Here is a 20,621-nt window from a genome sequence, read left to right on the forward strand (position 1 = left end):
AACAAACAAAACAAGAAAATATCAGAAATACTGATTTAACTGTTAAAGTCTCAAATATATGTCAGGAAACTTTAGACAGTTTGTTATGATAAAAACAACATTTACAACAGGTATAACTGGGTTCAGCTGGATTAGACTGAATAAAAGTATGGTTGACACCAATGCAATGTGTTAAGCAGTTGTGTTCCTTGTTGCCATAGGAAGCTGGAACACACATCACCCCAATCATAACACCTACGGAACATTCTGCTATTTGTAAATCAAGTTCCTCTAGATCTAGTATACGTGTTCAGTGTAACAGAGGTAGTATCACGTTGGCGTCACTGGAGAAGAATCTGTACTTAGCTGCTCTGTGGCCCCGCCTGGTTCCTCCCAGAAGCGGAGGTGGAACAACGTGGGGGATAATGGGTGGGACAGTGATACCAGCCGCTCAACAACAGACCAACAGGCAGTTCTGGGAAACAGATGAACATTTCTGAGAAGTCACACCCCTACCTTTGTCTTGACAGATAAATGATTGTTTGGTTTTGTACAAGCTATGGTATATAGATGCAGAGTCCAGTGGGGTGAATACACTTGGTTTGAGCTTTCCTCTGCAGTCGTTTGAGTTAATACTCTGTTCACAACTTAACACCTTGCTTCGATGTATTTATTAATGCCTAAATGTTTTTATTCATCTTCAGAATTATAATTAAATTAACCTTGTTTTCACATTAAAACTAACATAAAGAAAAGGGTAATGACACGTTTTAATCTTCCCTTGCAGTCACATGATGACAAACAGAAGCAGTATCTGTAACAGCACCGTTTCTAGACAGACAACAGAGGATGTTCATCATGTTTTGATGAACAGACAATTAGAATTAGAATATAGGTTAACAAACTTTTTCTCTTCAGTTAACTTTCATAATAAATGCTCAAAATTAGTTTTGAAAGAATCTTCACCTCCACAAATGAAGTATTAAAAACACTTGAAGCTGTCATTGTGAACAGATTAAATTAGCGAAATCCACTCATTTGGGATCTGGTGTTACACTTAAAGGGCATAGTAGTACATATGTATATAGTATAGTACATTATGGCCTTTCTCTTGTATTTCAAAAATAGGAAGACAAACTTTTGGGGTTTGTATTATCTTTTACCAGATCTAATGTGTTATATTCTCCTACATTCATTTCACATTTCCACAAACTTCAAAGCGTCGTTGTAAATGGTATCAAGAAAATGCATATCCCTGCTTCAGGTCCTGAGCTACAGGCAGTTAGATTTGGGCATGTCATTTTAGACAAACATTATAAAAAAGGGTCCGATCTTTAAGAGGGTATCATAGTTTTCACAATTTCTCAGTATCATTCCAACCTCATAGTGTGGAAAAATACACCAGTCATGCTATTGTGGACCACCAGGCTGCTAATATTATGCAGGTTCATTTTTGTGTTCGTACTTTTTCATAACGACAAGTAAAAATTTGATGTCAGACTAAAATATGTTCATGATGTCAATGTGACAACTGTCTCCAGACCGATCAAATCAAATCAACACAGTACTGTACTCACTCTGTTTAGCACAGTGACAACTGTCTACAGACCGATCAAATCAAATCAACACAGTACTGTACTCACTCTGTTTAGCACAGTGACAACTGTCTACAGACCGATCAAATCAAATCAACACAGTACTGTACTCACTCTGTTTAGCACAGTGACAACTGTCTACAGACCGATCAAATCAAATCAACACAGTACTGTACTCACTCTGTTTAGCACAGTGACAACTGTCTACAGACCGATCAAATCAAATCAACACAGGACTGTACTCACTCTGTTTAGCACAGTGACAACTGTCTACAGACCGATCAAATCAAATCAACACAGGACTGTACTCACTCTGTTTAGCACAGTGACAACTGTCTACAGACCGATCAAATCAAATCAACACAGTACTGTACTCACTCTGTTTAGCACAGTGACAACTGTCTACAGACTTGTCGATAAACGTAGTCTTGTCATCTTTGATTGTTTAGCACATGACCTCACATGTGAATCCTTAAAGAGTGTAAACTGTAGCTGTCTTGACAACAATTAGTTGTCTGAAGTGTTAGTAGAGTAATGGAACCTGTATACTCTGGTTTAAACTGTAGCTGTCATGACTACAATTGTCTAAATACACCTACCAATTTTCTCTTGCTAATCCATGCAGGTTTGTCATCTGATTTCCAAGATAGATACCATACTCCAAGGCAGGACGTTTCCCAGCATCCAGGTTAAGGCCTGCTATCAGCAGGAACACGGAGCACCTCATATATTTTAGCCTAGAAACATACAATATGTTTTTGCCTAACCCCTGCAAAACGTAACTTGTTGGGCGACCAGAACAAATTCACATAGAAACATTGAGTTAACTTCACCAGGGTAGGCGGCAGCATTCAGAATTTTGGATGAAATGCCCAATTTAACTTCTTTCAGCTAGGGGGCAGAATTTTTATGTTTGGAAAAATAACGTTCCGAAGGTAAACGGACTATTTCTCAGGTCCAGATGCTAGAATATGCATATAATTGACAGATTAGGATAGAAAACACTCTAAAGTTTCCAAAACTGTCAAAATATTGTCTGTGAGTATAACAGAACTGATTTTGCAGGCGAAAACCTGAGGAAATCCAACCCAGAAGTGCCTTTTATTTGGAAAAACCCCTATTCCATTGCCTGCCCCTCCTCCATTTAAAGGGGTATCAACCAGATTCCTTTTCCAATGGCTTCCTCAGGCTGTGACCAGGCTTTAGACATAGTTTCAAGCTTTTATTTTGAAAAAAGAGCAAGATTTTTCAAAACGCGTCAGGTGTCCTTTGATAAGTTCCGGCACGCGAGAGGGGTAGCTCGACATTTTCTTTCGCTGTAGTATTGAATAGTTTACCGTCCGGTTGAAATATTATCGATTATGTATGTTAAAAACAACCTGATGATTGATTATAAAAACGTTTGACATGTTTCTACGAACATTACAGATGCTTTTTGGAATTTTCGTCTGCCTTTCAGGACCGGAACGAGCCTGTGGTTTTCTGAACATAACGTGCAAACCAAATGGCGGTTTTTGGTTATAAAACTAATCTTTTTCGAACAAAAATAACATTTATTGTGTAACTGGGAGTCTCGTGAGTGCAACTATCCGAAGAAAGGTAAGCGATTAATTTTATTGCTTTTCTGACTTTCGTGACCAAGCTAATTTGCGGCTAGCTGTTCTTACTGTTTTGTCTAGTGATTGATAAACTCACAAACGCTTGGATTGCTTTCGCTGTAAAGCATATTTTCAAAATCTGACACGATAGGTGGATTAAAAACAAGCTAAGCTGTGTTTTGGTATATTTCACTTGTGATTTCATGATTATAAATATTTTTAGTATTTCTTTTGAATTTGGCACTCTGCAATTCAGCGGTTGTTTACGAAAATTATCCCGCTAAAGGGATCCGTGCGGCAAGAAGTTAAACTGCCTGCTTCTTGGGCCCAGAAGATATTATATGCATATAACTGGTAGATTTGGATAGAAAACACTCTAAAGTTTCCAAAACTGTTAATATAGTGTCTGTGAGTATAACATAACTGATTTGGTAGGTGAAAACCTGAGAAATCCATTCAGGAAGTAGTTTTTTGGGGTGTTTTGTAGTTTTCTATTCAATGCCATTACAGTATCCATTGACTTAGGACTCAAACTGCAGTATCTATGCCTTCCACTAGATGTCAACAGTCTTTAGAAATAGTTTCAGGCTTGTATTCTGAAAAAGAGGGAATAAGAGCATTCGGAATGACTGGACACTAAAGTGTCGCAGAGCTATTTCATCGACAGCAAGAGAGCAATTCTTGTTTACCTTTTAAATTGACGACGTTATTGTCCGGTTGAAATATTATCGATTATTTAGGCTAAAAACAACCTGAGGCTTGAATATAAACATCGTTTGACATGTTTCTATGAACTTTATGGATACAATTTGGATTTTTTTTGACTTCCTGTTTTGACTACGTTTGAGCCTGTGGATTACTGAAGAAAACGCGCAAACAAAACTGAGGTTTTTGTATATAAAGAGACTTTATCAAACAAAATAAACATTTATTGAGTAAATGAATGTCTGCTGAGTGCAACCATATGAAGATCATCAAAGGTAAGGGATTCATTTTATCTCTATTTCTGACTCTGACTCTGTTCTACTTGGCTGGTTACTGTTTGTAATGAATTGTCTAGTGGGCTATGTTCTCAAATAATCGTAAGGTATGCTTTCGCCGTAAAGCATTTTTTAAATCTGACACCGTGGTTGGATTCACAAGACGTTCATCTTTAAACATATGTAAAATATGTTTTGTTTTCTGAATTTTTATAATGAGTATTTCTGTATTTGAATTTGGCGCCCAGCAGTTTCACTGGCTGTTGAAGAGGGGGGATGCTAACGTCCCACATACCCAAGAGAGGTTAAAGCTCTTTAATTTCTAATTTAAAGCAAGTCTACTCAGCTGTAGATGTGTTCTATATGCACAATTACTGCTTGTTTTGTCACAAACTGAAATTAGGCAGACCATTAGAATTTTAGCAACCAGCAAATGGAGGAGCGATTTCTGCATATTGCACCTTTAAGTAACCTTCTGTCTTATGTAATCATACAAACATAACATATCATACTAATCTGAGTGTCCTGGATTTACATTTACAATGAGACCAGACTGTCTACAAACAGTGACACAATGCATCTAGTCTGCATCTAGTCTGTGAGACCAGGCTGTCTATACACAGTGACACAGTGCATCTAGTCTGTGAGACCAGGCTGTCTACACACAGTGACACAGTACATCTAGTCTGTGAGACCAGGCTGTCTACACACAGAGACACAATGCATCTAGTCTGCATCTAGTCTGTGAGACCAGGCTGTCTACACACAGTGACACTGCATCTAGTCTGCATCTAGTCTGTGAGACCAGGCTGTCTACACACAGTGACACAGTGCATCTAGTCTGTGAGACCAGGCTGTCTATACACAGTGACACAGTACATCTAGTCTGTGAGACCAGGCTGTCTATACACAGTGACACAGTACATCTAGTCTGTGAAACCAGTCTGTCTACACACAGTGACACAGTACATCTAGTCTGTGAGACCAGGCTGTCTACACACAGTGACACAGTGCATCTAGTCTGTGAGACCAGGCTGTCTATACACAGTGACACAGTACATCTAGTCTGTGAGACCAGGCTGTCTATACACAGTGACACAGTACATCTAGTCTGTGAAACCAGTCTGTCTACACACAGTGACACAGTGCATCTAGTCTGTGAGACCAGGCTGTCTACACACAGTGACACAGTGCATCTAGTCTATGAAACCAGGCTGTCAACACACAGTGACACAGTACATCTAGTCTATGAAACCAGGCTGTCTACACACAGTGACACAGTGCATCTAGTCTATGAGACCAGGCTGTCTATACACAGTGCATCTAGTCTATGAAACCAGGCTGTCAACACACAGTGACACAGTACATCTAAATCAAATCAAATGTATTTATAAAGCCCTAATAATAATAATAATCACAGTGGTTGTCGAGGGTGCAACAGGTCAGCACCTCAGGTGTAAATGTCAGTTGGCTTTTCATAGCCGATCATTCAGAGTATCTCTACCGATCCTGCTGTCTCTAGAGAGTTGAAAACAGCAGGTCTGGGACAGGTAGCACGTCTGGTGAACAGGTCAGGGTTCAATAGCCGCAGGCAGAACAGTTGAAACTGGAGCAGCAGCACGACCAGGTGGACTGGGGACAGCAAGGAGTCATCAGGCCAGGTAGTCCTGAGGCATGGTCCTAGGGCTCATTTCCTCCGAGAGAGAGAAAGAAAGAAAGAATTAGAGGGAGCATACTCCAGATATGAAATACTCCAGATATAACAGGCTGACCCTATCACCCTGACACATAAACTATTGCAGCATAAATACTGGAGGCTGAGACAAGATGGGTCGGGAGACACTGTGGCCCTGTCCGACAGGCAGGACATAACAGGCAGGACATAACCCCACCCACTTTGCCAAAGCACAGCCCCCACACCACTAGAGGGATATCTTCAACCACCAACTTACCATCCTGAGACAAGGCCGAGTATAGCCCACAAAGATCTCCTCCACGGCACAACCCAAGGAGGGGGTGCCAACCCGGACAGGAAGATCACGTCAGTGACTCAACCCACTCAAGTGACGCACCCCTCCTAGGGACGGCATGGAAGAGCACCAGTAAGCCAGTAACTCAGCCCCTGTAACAGGGTTAGCGGCAGAGAATCCCAGTGGAGCGAGGGGAACCGGCCAGGCATAGACAGCAAGGGCGGTTCGTTGCTCCAGTGCCTTTCCGTTCACCTTCACACTCCTGGGCCAGACTACACTCAATCATAGGACCTACTGAAGAGATGAGTCTTCAATAAAGACTTAAAGGTTGAGACCGAGTCTGCGTCTCTCACATGGGTAGGCAGACCGTTCCATAAAAATGGAGATCTATAGGAGAAAGCCCTGCCTCCCGCTGTTTGCTTAGAAATTCTAGGGACAGTAAGGAGGCCTGCGTCTTGTGACCGTAGCGTACGTGTAGGTATGTACAGTGTCTCCCGACCCATCTTGTCTCAGCCTCCAGTATTTATGCTGCAATAGTTTATGTGTCAGGGTGATAGGGTCAGTTTGTTATATCTGGAGTACTTCTCCTGTCTTATCCGGTGTCCTGTGTGAATTTGAGTATGCTCTCTCTAATTCTCTCTTTCTCTCTTTCTTTCTCTCTCTTTATATAACAAGTTACACTGTGGGGTGCTGGACCCAGTCAGGTCTTAATATAACAAGTCATACTGTGGGGTGTTGGACCCAGTCAGGTCTTTATATAACAAGTCATACTGTGGGGTGCTGGACCCAGGCAGGTCTTTATATAACAAGTCATACTGTGGGGTGTTGGACCCAGTCAGGTCTTTATATAACAAGTCATACTGTGGGGTGTTGGACCCAGTCAGGTCTTTATATAACAAGTCATACTGTGGGGTGTTGGACCCAGTCAGGTCTTTATATAACAATATAACAAGTCATACTGTGGGGTGCTGGACCCAGTCAGGTCTTTATATAACAATATAACAAGTCATACTGTGGGGTGTTGGACCCAGTCAGGTCTTTATATAACAAGTCATACTGTGGGGTGTTGGACCCAGTCAGGTCTTTATATAACAATATAACAAGTCATACTGTGGGGTGTTGGACCCAGTCAGGTCTTTATATAACAATATAACAAGTCATACTGTGGGGTGTTGGACCCAGTCAGGTCTTTATATAACAAGTCATACTGTGGGGTGTTGGACCCAGTCAGGTCTTTATATAACAATATAACAAGTCATACTGTGGGGTGTTGGACCCAGTCAGGTCTTTATATAACAAGTCATACTGTGGGGTGTTGGACCCAGTCAGGTCTTTATATAACAATATAACAAGTCATACTGTGGGGTGTTGGACCCAGTCAGGTCTTTATATAACAATATAACAAGTCATACTGTGGGGTGTTGGACCCAGTCAGGTCTTTATATAACAAGACATACTGTGGGGTGTTGGACCCAGTCAGGTCTTTATATAACAAGTCATACTGTGGGGTGCTGGACCCAGTCAGGTCTTTATATAACAATATAACAAGTCATACTGTGGGGTGCTGGACCCAGTCAGGTCTTTATATAACAATATAACAAGTCATACTGTGGGGTGTTGGACCCAGTCAGGTCTTTATATAACAAGTCATACTGTGGGGTGTTGGACCCAGTCAGGTCTTTATATAACAATATAACAAGTCATACTGTGGGGTGTTGGACCCAGTCAGGTCTTTATATAACAAGTCATACTGTGGGGTGTTGGACCCAGTCAGGTCTTTATATAACAAGTCATACTGTGGGGTGTTGGACCCAGTCAGGTCTTTATATAACAAGTCATACTGTGGGGTTCTGGACCCAGTCAGGTCTTTATATAACAATATAACAAGTCATACTGTGGGGTGTTGGACCCAGTCAGGTCTTTATATAACAATATAACAAGTCATACTGTGGGGTGTTGGACCCAGTCAGGTCTTTATATAACAATATAACAAGTCATACTGTGGGGTGTTGGACCCAGTCAGGTCTTTATATAACAATATAACAAGTCATACTGTGGGGTGCTGGACCCAGTCAGGTCTTTATATAACAATATAACAAGTCATACTGTGGAGTGCTGTGATAACATTTCAACAGGGTTTTCTAATGATCAATTAGCCTTTTAAAATGATAAACTTGTATTAGCTAACACAACATGCCAATGGAACACAGGAGTGATGGTTGCTGATAATGGGCCTCTGTACACCTATGTAGATATTGCATAAAAAAATCAGCCGTTTCCAGTTACAATAGTAATTTACAACATTAACAATGTCTACGCTGTATTTCTGATCAATTTGATGTTATTTTAATGGACTTAAAAAAATGCTTTTCTTTCAAAAACAAGGACATTTCTAAGTGACCCCAAACTTTTGAACGGTAGTGTACATTCATTGTGGAGAACAAACATCAGTTTGGCCTGAGTGATGTGGATGGGTAGCCAGGGAATGGCCTTACTTTTGCAAGACAAACATATATTCCTGCCACTCCTGGGAACCCTGTACATATGTGAGGGCTGTTGGGGCCCTGTTTCAGCTCCAGATGACCTGCACACACTCCTACAGGGTTGCAGGTCCGCCGACTGCAACCCATTCATTTTAAATCAGAGAAATATCCAATAAACCAAACTGTTGCTTTAACTTAAAGGTACTTTAATGCGCACAATCCTCAAACAAAATGGAGCATAAAATAAACAATGTATTTACATTGTGTCTAATGTGTGTGTGTGAGGGAAGCATGTTTTTCAACTCAGAAAAAAGCACACAGAATTTCCTCAAACTGTACAAATTAAGCCATAGTCTTTTACAATATTATCAATCACACTTTGATTTGATAGATATTTAGAGTAATTATGTAGATGTTGAGAATGATATGAAGGAGTAGATATCTACAATCCTAAAATAACACGGAGCAAACATTAAATGAACAAGTAACTACAACTTATTTACATTGTGGATAATGTGTGTGTGTGCATTTTGTTTTATTTTTCCTTGTCAGCCACCCATCTCTGCTTTGTCAGTCTCGATAGGCCCAGTGTCTTCTGGGTAAGGCTGTCAGGCAGGGGTGGAGTGCAGATCTGAAAGAGATGCAAAGTGACAGTAAATATCCCACTCAACAACATGCCTGTGTGTACATCTGTTGGTGTGAGTGAGCATACAGTGGATGCTCCACTAAAGGTTTTGTGATTATGCTGCGGTACTTAGAGGTAATGTGTGGTTTAGTACGGTACCCTGCATCTCCACTTCATTGCTCCAGACCACCACAAGGGGGAGTTAGAGCACTGGTTATGCTCTTGGGTCCTACTGTGTCTCTAAATGACAATGAATGGGCGACATAAACCTAAATAGAAACTGATAATTGAGCACGACGTCAGTATTACTTACTAAAACTGTTGTTACACTAAGGTTTTTATTATTTTATTAGGATTATTTTGCTCTTACTGTAGTACTGTACACCCGACCGGTCATGTTGTACAGTGCCTGAGTGGTCCAACGGTCTAAGACACTGCAGTGAAAGCTGTGTTGCTACAGATGCTGGTTCAATACCCGTGCCGGCCTCGACTGGGAGACCCATGAGATGAATGTAGGTGTTTGGTTTCTCTCCCTCTAAAAACTGAAATAAATCATTCTAAATAACAAACTGGCTTTATTTACAAATGAGTAACAATGTTTCACCCCCATGTTCAAGAATGGCCTTTTTCCTCGCTCATTTTACATTATTTGAAAAATGAAATAATCTCCAAAGTATTGTTATTATTTAAACAAAGCGATTATTATTATTATTATTATTATTAATTTAGAATGATATAAAAGTCCCTTGGATATTCTCACAGATATATTATTAACCCTGTTATTAGCCTTTATTATTGTTATTACCTAAAGAGAACAGACTATGGGAGGTATACGGTAGTACATAGAGCCATGACTACATGGAACTAATGCACCCTCTATAACCACTGTGATTACTATTTGACACTGCTGGTCATCTATGAACATTTAAACATCTTGAAGAACAATCTGGCCCAAATGGCTGTACTCTTTTATAATCTCCACCAGCACAGCCAGAAGAGGACTGGCCACCCTCAGAGCCTGGTTCCTCTCTATGTTTCTTCCTAGGTTCCTGCCGTTCTAGGGAGTTTTTCCTAGCCACCGTGCTTCTACACCTGCATTGCTTGCTATGTGGGGTTTTAGGCTGGGTTTCTGTATAAGCACCTGGTGACAGCTACTGATGTAAAGGGGGCTTTATAAAATACATTTGATAGATTTCTTGTATATGCTTCTATTCATGTCAGTAACTCTAAATATGACATTGAGATGTCTTACATTTCCTCAATAGGAAGTTGTACCTTAAGCCAACACTTTTTCCTGGTCTTTCCTGCTGGGGACAGGGGGCTTCAGGGTTGGGAATGGAGGACCTAGAGAATTATTAACAATAGTGTCCACATTTATGAATGAATCACATTCAAAATGGGTTAGCTGTGTATCTCATTTGACTGAGAATGGATTATGTCTATTTTCTTTTGAAAATCTGCCACCAAACCACACAATTATATCTAGTGAGAGTGCACACAATCATTAGCTTATTTTACCAAGTCAAAAAGACCATACTTTTGTCAAGGGACCCAACGAAAAACAAAACAGTAGGAAGGCTATTGTTGCTGTATACAGTAGGCTACCCCATCAACATACTGCTGGCTGGTTACAAGGCTACGTTGTTATCATTTAGTAATGTTGTACTGTAGCCTACTGCACCCCATGTCAACCAACTTACCTACTAGTAGTGACAAGGCTATATTGTTGTCCTTCAGTAATACTGTAACGGTACTGTAGCCTACTGTACATCACATTATTATCCACATAGTTAGCTAGTGATAGCTTAGTTAGCTAGCACCAAAGAAACAACCAATGAATGACAACAGGCGTTTTAACACAATATCTATCTAGCTAGTATGGTTGCATGTGAAACAACTCTACAGATGATTAAAGTTTGAAAGCAAAGTTGACTTACCAGTACGCTGATCTCTCACTGGAAATAGAGTGAGGCATCCAAATAGGAGGTTTGCTAACGCGGTTAGCGTCGTTAGCATTAGCTAACTAGCAGTGCCAGCATTTTAGCTATCAACGTATCTATCCAGCAACAATGTCAAGGTCAAAAACGAAAGAAACTGTTAAGTCATGCTGACTTCGTAAAATAAGTCAAATGTGACTGAAATAATTAACAGACTGAACGTACATTTATGTGGCTAACTTTAGCTCAGTGACAGGTGATGCACCTATTCCTGTTAACAGCTTTCCCTGTGGGGAGCTACTGATGAGAGAGTGCGCATCGCACCACTTCCTGCGTGGAGAGGCGACACTGAGTCAACATGGGGCCAGAATTATATTACATCCGGGTTGGTTTAGAAACCCATTGACAATACATGGGTCCGCTATACAAGACTGGCCCCCGCATGGCTGGCGAGAATTCTACCACTGAACCAACAATGCATTGCAAGGAAGCAATAACCCTACAGGCCAGAAAGCAGGAATAACAAGCACATTTTCTGCTATGTGGCCTATAAGACTACCTTATAAAACAGTCTTTCCTCCCCGGTCCCCCGCTAAACGTCCCTAATACCCTGACTACACTGCTCGCATCGTGTTTGCGAGCGTTGCAAAATAATTTTAGAAATCTATATTATTCAATTATTGCACCCACACTGCTCGCTCGCGTCAACGGATGTCTGCGTTGCCAAGGGCTAATGCTTCGAACACACCAACTGCGTCATTGCATCACTGCTGCATAACATTTTGCGCAGCTAGGCAACTATATTGATGTAGGTACCTTTTGCAGACTTTTGCATGCGGTTGGACACATGGAGGAAAGAATCATGTAAGCAGTATCCTCAAAACGGTGTATTTTTGACAACAGCGAGACACTCTACGTCATTTACAAGTGCGACCACCGCCTCCACCGGTGCAGCGAGACCCTCTACAACGTCTACATCATCCACAAGTATGACCACCACCGGTGCAGCCATGGAAGATGATGAAATGGAGGAAGCACCTCTGGATCTAGTGTAACAGTATAACTTTAGTCCGTCCCCTCGCCCCGACACGGGCGCGAACCAGGGACCCTCTGCACACATCTACAACTGACACCCACGAAGCGGCGTTACCCATCGCTCCACAAAAGCCACGGCCCTTGCAGAGCAAGGGGAACCACTACTTCAAGGTCTCAAAGCGAGTGACGTAACCGATTGAAACGCTATTAGCGCGCACCACCGCTAACTAGCTAGCCATTTCACATCCGTTACACTAGGACCACCTGAGATTATGACCCTGACGGAAGCTAATGATTGTGTGCACTCTCACTAGATATAATTGTGTGGTTTGGTGACAGATTTTCAAAAGAAAATAGACATAATCCATTCTCAGTCAGATGAGATACACAGCTAACCCATTTTGAATGTGATTCATTCATAAATGTGGACACTATTTTTAATAATTCTCTAGGTCCTCCATTCCCAACCCTGAAGCCCCCTGTCCCCAGCAGGAAAGACCAGGAGAAAGTGTTGGCTTAAGGTACAACTTCCTATTGAGGAAATGTAAGACACTCAATGTCATATTTAGAGTAACTGACATAAATAGAAGCATATACAAGAAATCTATGAAATGTATTTTATAAAACCCCCTTTACATCAGTAGCTGTCACCAGGTGCTTATACAGAAACCCAGCCTAAAACCCCAAATAGCAAGCAATGCAGGTGTAGAAGCACGGTGGCTAGGAAAAACTCCCTAGAACGGCAGGAACCTAGGAAGAAACCTAAAGAGGAGCCAGGCTCTGAGGGGTGGCCAGTCCTCTTCTGGCTGTGCCGGGTGGAGATTATAAAAGAGTACAGTCATTTAGGCCAGATTGTTCTTCAAGATATTTAAAGGTTCATAGATGACCAGCAGTGTCAAATAATAATCACAGTGGTTATAGAGGGTGCAATAGTTCAGCACCTAGTTCAGCACCAGTAAATGCCAGTTGGCTCTTCATAGCTGAGCATTTAGAGGTTGAGACAGTAGGTCTAGAAGAGCGAGACAGGATCAAACAGTGGGTCTGGGACAAGTTAATACCTCCGGTGAGCCTTGAGCAGGTCAGGGTTCCATAGCTGCAGACAGAAACAGCAGAGAATGGATCAGCAGCATGACTAGGTGGACTGGATAACACAGAACACACACACATAATAACACAGAACACACACACATAATAACACAGAACACACACACATAATAACACAGAACACACACACATAATAACACAGAACACACACACATAATAACACAGAACACATACATATAATAACACAGAACACACACACATAATAACACAGAACACACACACATAATAACACAGAACACACACACATAATAACACAGAACACACACACATAATAACACAGAACACACACACATTAGATTGCAAGGGCAAGTACAATGAGCATTTGGGAAAATGAAGTCTGCTACTATATTTATTATGGATCCCCACTAGCTGCTGCCAAGACAGCAGTTACTCTTCTTCGGGTTTATTATGGATCCCCATTAGCTGCTGCCAAGACAGCAGTTACTCTTCTTCGGGTTTATTATGGATCCCCACTAGCTGCTGCCAAGACAGCAGTTACTCTTCTTCGGGTCCAGAAAAGTTAAGGCAGTTATACAATTTTAAAAACGTTACAATACATTCACAACACATTAAGTGTGTGCCCTCAGGCCACTGCTCTACTACCACGTATCTACAACACACTAAGTGTGTGCCCTCAGGCCACTACTCTACTACCACGTATCTACAACACACTAAGTGTGTGCCCTCAGGCCACTACTCTACTACCACGTATCTACAACACACTAAGTGTGTGCCCTCAGGCCACTACTCTACTACCACGTATCTACAACACACTAAGTGTGTGCCCTCAGGCCACTACTCTACTACCACGTATCTACAACACATTATCCTTGTGTACGTGCGCCTCCCATTGTTTGTTCTGTTTAGGTTAGAGTGAAGTCAAGGCATTGTCATTTAAATTATATTGTGCCCATTTTTCATCTTTCCACCAAGCTGTTCCAGGCCTGGAGTGGGTGACAGGTAACCGTGTTTCCACCAAGCTGTTCCAGACCTGGAGTGGGTGACAGGTAACCATCTTTCCACCAAGCTGTTCCAGGCCTGGAGTGGGTGACAGGTAACCATCTTTCCACCAAGCTGTTCCAGGCCTGGAGTGGGTGACAGGTAACCATCTTTCCACCAAGCTGTTCCAGGCCTGGAGTGGGTGACAGGTAACCGTGTTTCCACCAAGCTGTTCCAGACCTGGAGTGGGTGACAGGTAACAGTGTTTCCACCAAGCTGTTCCAGACCTGGAGTGGGTGACAGGTAACCATCTTTCCACCAAGCTGTTCCAGACCTGGAGTGGGTGACAGGTAACCGTGTTTCCACCAAGCTGTTCCAGACATGGAGTGGATGACAGGTAACCATCTTTCCACCAAGCTGTTCCAGGCCTGGAGTGGGTGACAGGTAACCATCTTTCCACCAAGCTGTTCCAGACCTGGAGTGGGTGACAGGTAACCGTGTTTCCACCAAGCTGTTCCAGGCCTGGAGTGGTACGCTTCAACTTCCAGAAGACTCTTTTAGATCTTACACCCTATTAGCTCAACCACAGTCCTCACAGCTGCAGTCGTCTGCCCCTGTACCTGCTACACCGGCCACGACAGGTGATACAGGTAATTATCACATGCATGTATACACACATGCACGATCTCCCTCCCTTTGTGCTCTATTCAATCACGTCCGCTTTAGTTGACATCCACATAGTGGTTGTTTTGGTGGTGTCTGAGGTGGAACTGTGTTACCTCTTGAAGCTAGAGGGCAGTATTTTTATGTTTGGAAAAATAACTTTCCCAATGTAAGCTGCCTATTTCTCAGGCCCAGATGCTAGAATATGCATATAGTTGACAGATTAGGATAGAAAACACTAAAGTTTCCAAAACTGTCAAAATATTGTCTGTGAGTATAACAGAACTGATTTTGCAGGCGGAAACCTGAGGTAATCCAACCTGGAAGTGCCTCTTATTTTGAAAAATCCCTGTTCCATTGCCTGCCGGATATCAACCGGATTCCTTTTCCAATGGCTTCCACAGGTTGTGAACAGGCTTTAGACATAGTTTCAAGCTTTTATTCTGAAAAATGAGCGAGATTTATCAAATCGCGTCAATGGATAGCCAGATATCCTTTGATTAGTTCTTGCGCGCAAAAGTGGAAGCTCAACATTTTCTTTCTCTATTGTATTGAATAGTCCGGTTGAAATATTATTGATTGTTTATGTTAACTTTTTAGGGATATTGGCAGCATTTTCACTTTTGGATGAATTGCGTGCCCAAACTGAACTGCCTCCTACTCTGTCCCAGATGCTAATATATGCATATTGTGCATATATATTAGTATTGGATAGAAAACACTCTGAAGTTTCTAAAACTGTTTGAATGATGTCTGTGAGTATAACAGAGCTCATATGGCAGACAAAAACCTGAGAAGAAATCCAAACAGGAAGTGAGAAATCGATTTTCAAAACAGTGCCTATTGAAATCCCTGTTAGTTATGGATGTGCATGCACTTCCTAGGGTTTCCACTAGATGTCACCCTCTTTCGATACTGGTTTTAGGATCCTACTATAAAGGAGGGGCTCATAGGAGCTCTTTTACTGAGTGGTCTGGCAGAGAGCCTCGGGCTCATGATGCGCGGTCACGAGAGAGTATGCTCTCGTTCCATTCTTCAGACAATGAAATTCTCTGGTTTGAACCTTATGGATGATTAATGTTAAAAACATCCTAAATATGGATTGAATACATAATTTGACTTGTTTCTACAACCTGTAATGGAACTTTTTGAGTTTTTGTCCCGAGGACGTTCTCGTGCCTCATGAAAATGGATTACTGGGCTTAACATGCTAACAACAAGTGACTAGATGATGGGCTTTATGGAACAAATCAGTCATTTATTGTCGAACTGGGAATCCTGGGAGTGCCTTCTGATGAAGATAATCAAAGGTAAGTGAATATTTATAGTGTTTTTTGTAGCTTCTGTTGACGCCAAAATGGCGGCTATTTCTTTGTCTGTTTTGGGTTCTGATTGCTGTTCTCAGATTACTATTTTTCCGTGATTTAAAAAAAAAATCTGACACATCAGTTGCATAGAGGATAAATTTATCTTTGATTCTGTGAATAACACTTGCATCTTTTATCAATGTTTATTATGAGTATTTCTGCAAAATCACCGGATGTTTTGGAATCAAAACATTACTGCACTTAACGCGCCAATGTAAACTGAGATGTTTGGATGTAAATATGCACATTATCGAACAAAACATACATGTCTTGTGTAACATGATGTCCTATGAGTGTCATCTGATGAAGAACATCAAAGGTTAGTGATTCATTTTATCTATATTTCTGCATTTTGTGACTCCTATCTTTGGCTGGAAAATGGCTGTGTGTTTTTTTGACTTGGCTCTGAACTAACATAATCATATGTTGTGCTTTCGCTGTAAAGCCTTTTTGAAATCCGACACGATGGGTAGATTAACAAGATGTTTATCTATCATTTGCTGTGTTGGACTTGACTCAGGTTGTCCCTCTCACCAGACCGTTCATCTGGGGACCTTGTGTGGTCTGATTGGTGCATTTGTTTGCTCTGGTTGGTTGAACTGCCTGGCCTGGAGTGGGGCTGTGGCTGCCTGGACAAATTATCAACACAAATGAAATAAAAATTTAAAATACCGCTCTTAACAATTAGAAAGAGGTCTGCCTTGGGCAGGTTATTCACAAATATTGCCCCAAGAACGGGGTCCGCTTAGGTGAATAGTTAGGACGCAGTAGAAAGTTGACCCGATTAGGTTTAAATAAATAAATCCTCCGTCTGGCTAAAGGGGGTCTGTAAATTGGTGGGTCACTCCGCAATACCGCTCTGAAGAACAGAGGTCTGCACTGGGCGGGTGAATAGGTAATGATGGGACTCTGACCCGATTAGGCAGAACTCCCATCATACCACAACATCCTGTAGAAGAATGTCTTCCTGTGTTTGTGGAAGTGTATCAGTTTAGGCTAAAACTGCAGGTCGTTTTAGGTCAAACGTAGTGTGTGTATGAGCGAATGTGAATAAAAGCCTGAATGAGTGTGAATAAAAGCCTGAATGAGTGAAAGCTTCTCTGTGTAGCAGAAGTGTATCAGACTAGGCTAAGACTGCAGTTCAATAAGGGAGAACTAGTGTGTGTGTGCCAACTGGTCAAGGGGAAGCACAAGTCTCTCTGTGACAGTTAATTGAGTGTAATTTGAGAAGAAGGGTGCGTCTAGCGCTTAATGGGAAGAGGGAATAAAATCAATAGCTGTTGATTAAAAGGAACCATGTAAAAATAAGAGATTGACAAAATAGCATGTTAAGTAATTATCCTCACATAACATAGGAATATGTTAATAGGTTTCTGTCTTGCTGTTAGTACATAGCAACAGGAGCAGCATAGTCATAAGCTACTGCACCCAGACACGTGAAGTACAAACATCATTGGTAGATACAGTAATCCCTGTGCCTTCCATATTTACGTAGTGCCTTGTGGTTGGAGGCCGAGCAGTTGCCATACCAGGCAGTGATGCAACCCGTCAGGATGCTCTCGATGGTGCAGCTGTAAAACCTTTTGAGAATCTGAGGACCCATGCCAAATCTTTTCAGTCTCCTGAGGGGGAATAGGTTTTGTCGTGCTCTCTTCATGACTGTCTTGGTGTGCTTGGACCATGTTAGTTTGTTGGAGATGTGGTCGCCAAGGAACTTGAAGCTCTCAACCTGCTTCACTGCAGCCCCGTCGATGAGAATGGGGGCGTCCTCGGTCCTCCTTTTCCTGTAGTCAACAATCATCTCCTTTGTCTTGATCACGTTGAGGGATGAGTTGTTGTCCTTGGACCACACGGTCAGGTCTCTGACCTCCTCCCTATAGGTTGTCTCATCGTTGTTGGTGATCAGGCCTATCACTGTTGTGTCATTAGCAAACTTAATGATGGTATTGGAGTCGTGTCTGGCCGTGCAATCATGAGTGAACAGGGAGTACAGGAGGGGACTGAGTACGCACCCCTGAGGTTCCCCCGTGTTGATGATCAGTGTGGCAGATGTGTTGTTACCTACCCTTACCACCTGGGTGCGGCCCGTCAGGAAGTCCAGGATCCAGTTGCAGAGGGAGGTGTTTAGTCCCAGGGTCCTTAGCTTAGTGATGAGCTTTGAGGGCACTATGGTGTTGAACACTGAGCTGTAGTCAATGAACAGCATTCTCACATAGGTGTTCCTTTTGTCCAGGTGGCAAAGGGCAGTGTGGACTGCAATAGAGATTGCATCACCTGTGGATCTGTTGATGCGGTATGGAAATTGAAGTGGGTCTAGGGTTTCTGGGATAATGGTGTTGATGTAAGCCATGACCAGCCTTTCAAAGCACTTCATGGCTACAGACGTGAGTGCTACGGGTCAGTAGTCATTTAGGCAGGTTACCTTAGTGTTCTTGGGCACAGGGACTATGGTGGTCTGCTTGAAACATGTTGGTATTACAGACTCAGACAAGGAGAAGTTGAAAATGTCAGTGAAGACACTTGCCAGTTGGTCAGCGCATGCTCGCAGTACACGTCCTGGTAATCCGTATGGCCTTGTGGCCTTGTGAATGTTGACCTGTTTAAAGGTCTTACTCACATCGGCTGCGGAAAGCGTGATCACACAGTCGTCCAGAACAGCTGAAGCTCTCATGCATGTTTCAGTGTTACTTGCCTCAAAGTGACCATAGAAGTTATGTAGCTTGTCTGGTAGGCTCATGTCACTGGGCAGCTCACAGCTTTGCTTCCCTTTGTAGTCTGTAGTTGTTTGCAAGCCCTGCCACATCCGACGAGCGTCGGAGCCGGTGTAGTACAATTCGAACTTTGTCATGTATTGGCGCTTTGCCTGTTTGATGGAAGCACCTTTGGCAGCAATTACAGCCTAGATTCTTCTTGGGTATGACGCTACAAGCTTGGCACACCTGTATTTGGGGAGTTTTTCCCATTCTTCTCTGCAGATCCTCTCAACCTATGTCAGGTTGGATAGGGACCATCGCTGCACAGCTATTTCCAGGTGTCTCCAGAGATTTTAGATCGGATTCAAGACCGAGCTCTGGCTGGGCCACTCAAGAACATTTAGAGGCTTGTTCCGAAGCCACTCCTGCATTGTCTTGGCTGTGTGCTTAGGCTCGTTGTCCTGTTGGAAGGTGTACCTCCGCCCCAGTCTGAGGTCCTGAGCGTTCTGGAGCTGGTTTTCATCAAGGCTCTCTCTGTACTTTGCTCTGTTCATCTATCCCTTGATCCTGACTAGTCTCCCAGTCCCTGCCGCTGAATAATGTCCCCACAGCAAGATGCTGCCACCACCATTCTTCACCGTAGGGACGGTGCCACGTTTCCTCCAGACGTGATGTTTGGCATTCAGGCCAAAGAGTTCAATCTTGGTTTCATCAGACCAGAGAATCTTGTTTCCTTTAGGTGCCTTTTGGCAAACTCCAAGTGGGATGTCATGTGCCTTTTACTGAGGAGTGGGCTGCCAGCTCTAGGAAGAGTCTTGGTGGTTCCAAACTTCTTCCAATGATGGAGGCCACTGTGCTTTTTGGGATGTTCAATGCTGCAGAAACATTTTGGTACCCTTCCCCAGATCTGTGCCTCAACATAATCCTGTCTCGGAACTCTACAGACAATTCCTTCAACCTCATGGCTTTTATTTTGCTCGAGCGGTCCGGAGGGAACAAAGGTTGCAGCTCAAAAATGAGGGAGCGCTGGGAGAGAAAAGCCCAGCAGGATCCGGAATTTCCAGTGTAGCGCTCCGGAGGAGGTAAGTGGGGTTCTCGGGACACAGGGGTAGGCTGCCTAACAGACAACCCATGGAATTGCTCCAGCAATGTGTTAAACGCTCTGTCATGGCGATCGGCCAAGGTCTGGAACTCTTCCATGAGACCACGATGCAACTTCTCGTGCCTTCCAATGGTGGCTCCTTGGGAGTGTCATGTTTTGTCTTTGATCTTCATGTCTTGTCCCTGTGCTTCCCTCTGCTGGTCTTATTAGGTTCTTTCCCTCTTTCTTTTCCTCTCTCTCCTCCTCCCTCTCTCCCTCCCCCGCTCTCTCTCTCTATCGTTCCGTTCCTGCTCCCAGCTGTTTCTCTTTCTCCTAACGACCTCATTTACTCTGTCACACCTGTCCCCTATTTTGCCCTCTGATTTGAGTCCCTATTTCTCCCTCTGTTTTCTGCTTCTGTCTTTGTCGGATTCTTGTTTGATGTTTGCTGTTCTGTGTCCTTGTTCCGCCCTATCGTGTTTTTGCCTTCATCAGATGCTGCGTGTGAGCAGGTGTCTAGTGGTCGCTTCTCCAGTCGTTCATCTCTACTGACGAGAGGATTTCAGTTTTCC

At 42.7% G+C, this 20,621-nt stretch overlaps 1 protein-coding gene and 1 long non-coding RNA gene across 2 annotated transcripts in view; both read right to left on the reverse strand.

Moving 5' to 3' along the window:
• Window positions 1-8,794: 8,794 nt before the first annotated feature.
• Window positions 8,795-11,563, reverse strand: LOC129823605 (uncharacterized). Its single transcript, XR_008754658.1, has 3 exons — window positions 11,168-11,563; window positions 10,506-10,574; window positions 8,795-9,236 (listed from the first exon to the last, which is right to left on the reverse strand). It is a non-coding gene; the product is annotated as an uncharacterized LOC129823605 (long non-coding RNA).
• Window positions 11,564-16,817: 5,254 nt separating this feature from the next.
• cacnb2b (calcium channel, voltage-dependent, beta 2b) overlaps window positions 16,818-20,621 on the reverse strand; it is a 148,159-nt gene continuing 144,355 nt past the window's right edge. The window contains exon 14 of the mRNA XM_055884262.1: window positions 16,818-16,904. Coding sequence (XP_055740237.1) covers window positions 16,818-16,904 — 87 coding nt within the window. The remainder of the gene's footprint in view (window positions 16,905-20,621) is intronic.

The sequence above is a fragment of the Salvelinus fontinalis genome, chromosome 26, assembly GCF_029448725.1.
Source record: "Salvelinus fontinalis isolate EN_2023a chromosome 26, ASM2944872v1, whole genome shotgun sequence".
Taxonomy (NCBI): domain Eukaryota; kingdom Metazoa; phylum Chordata; class Actinopteri; order Salmoniformes; family Salmonidae; genus Salvelinus; species Salvelinus fontinalis.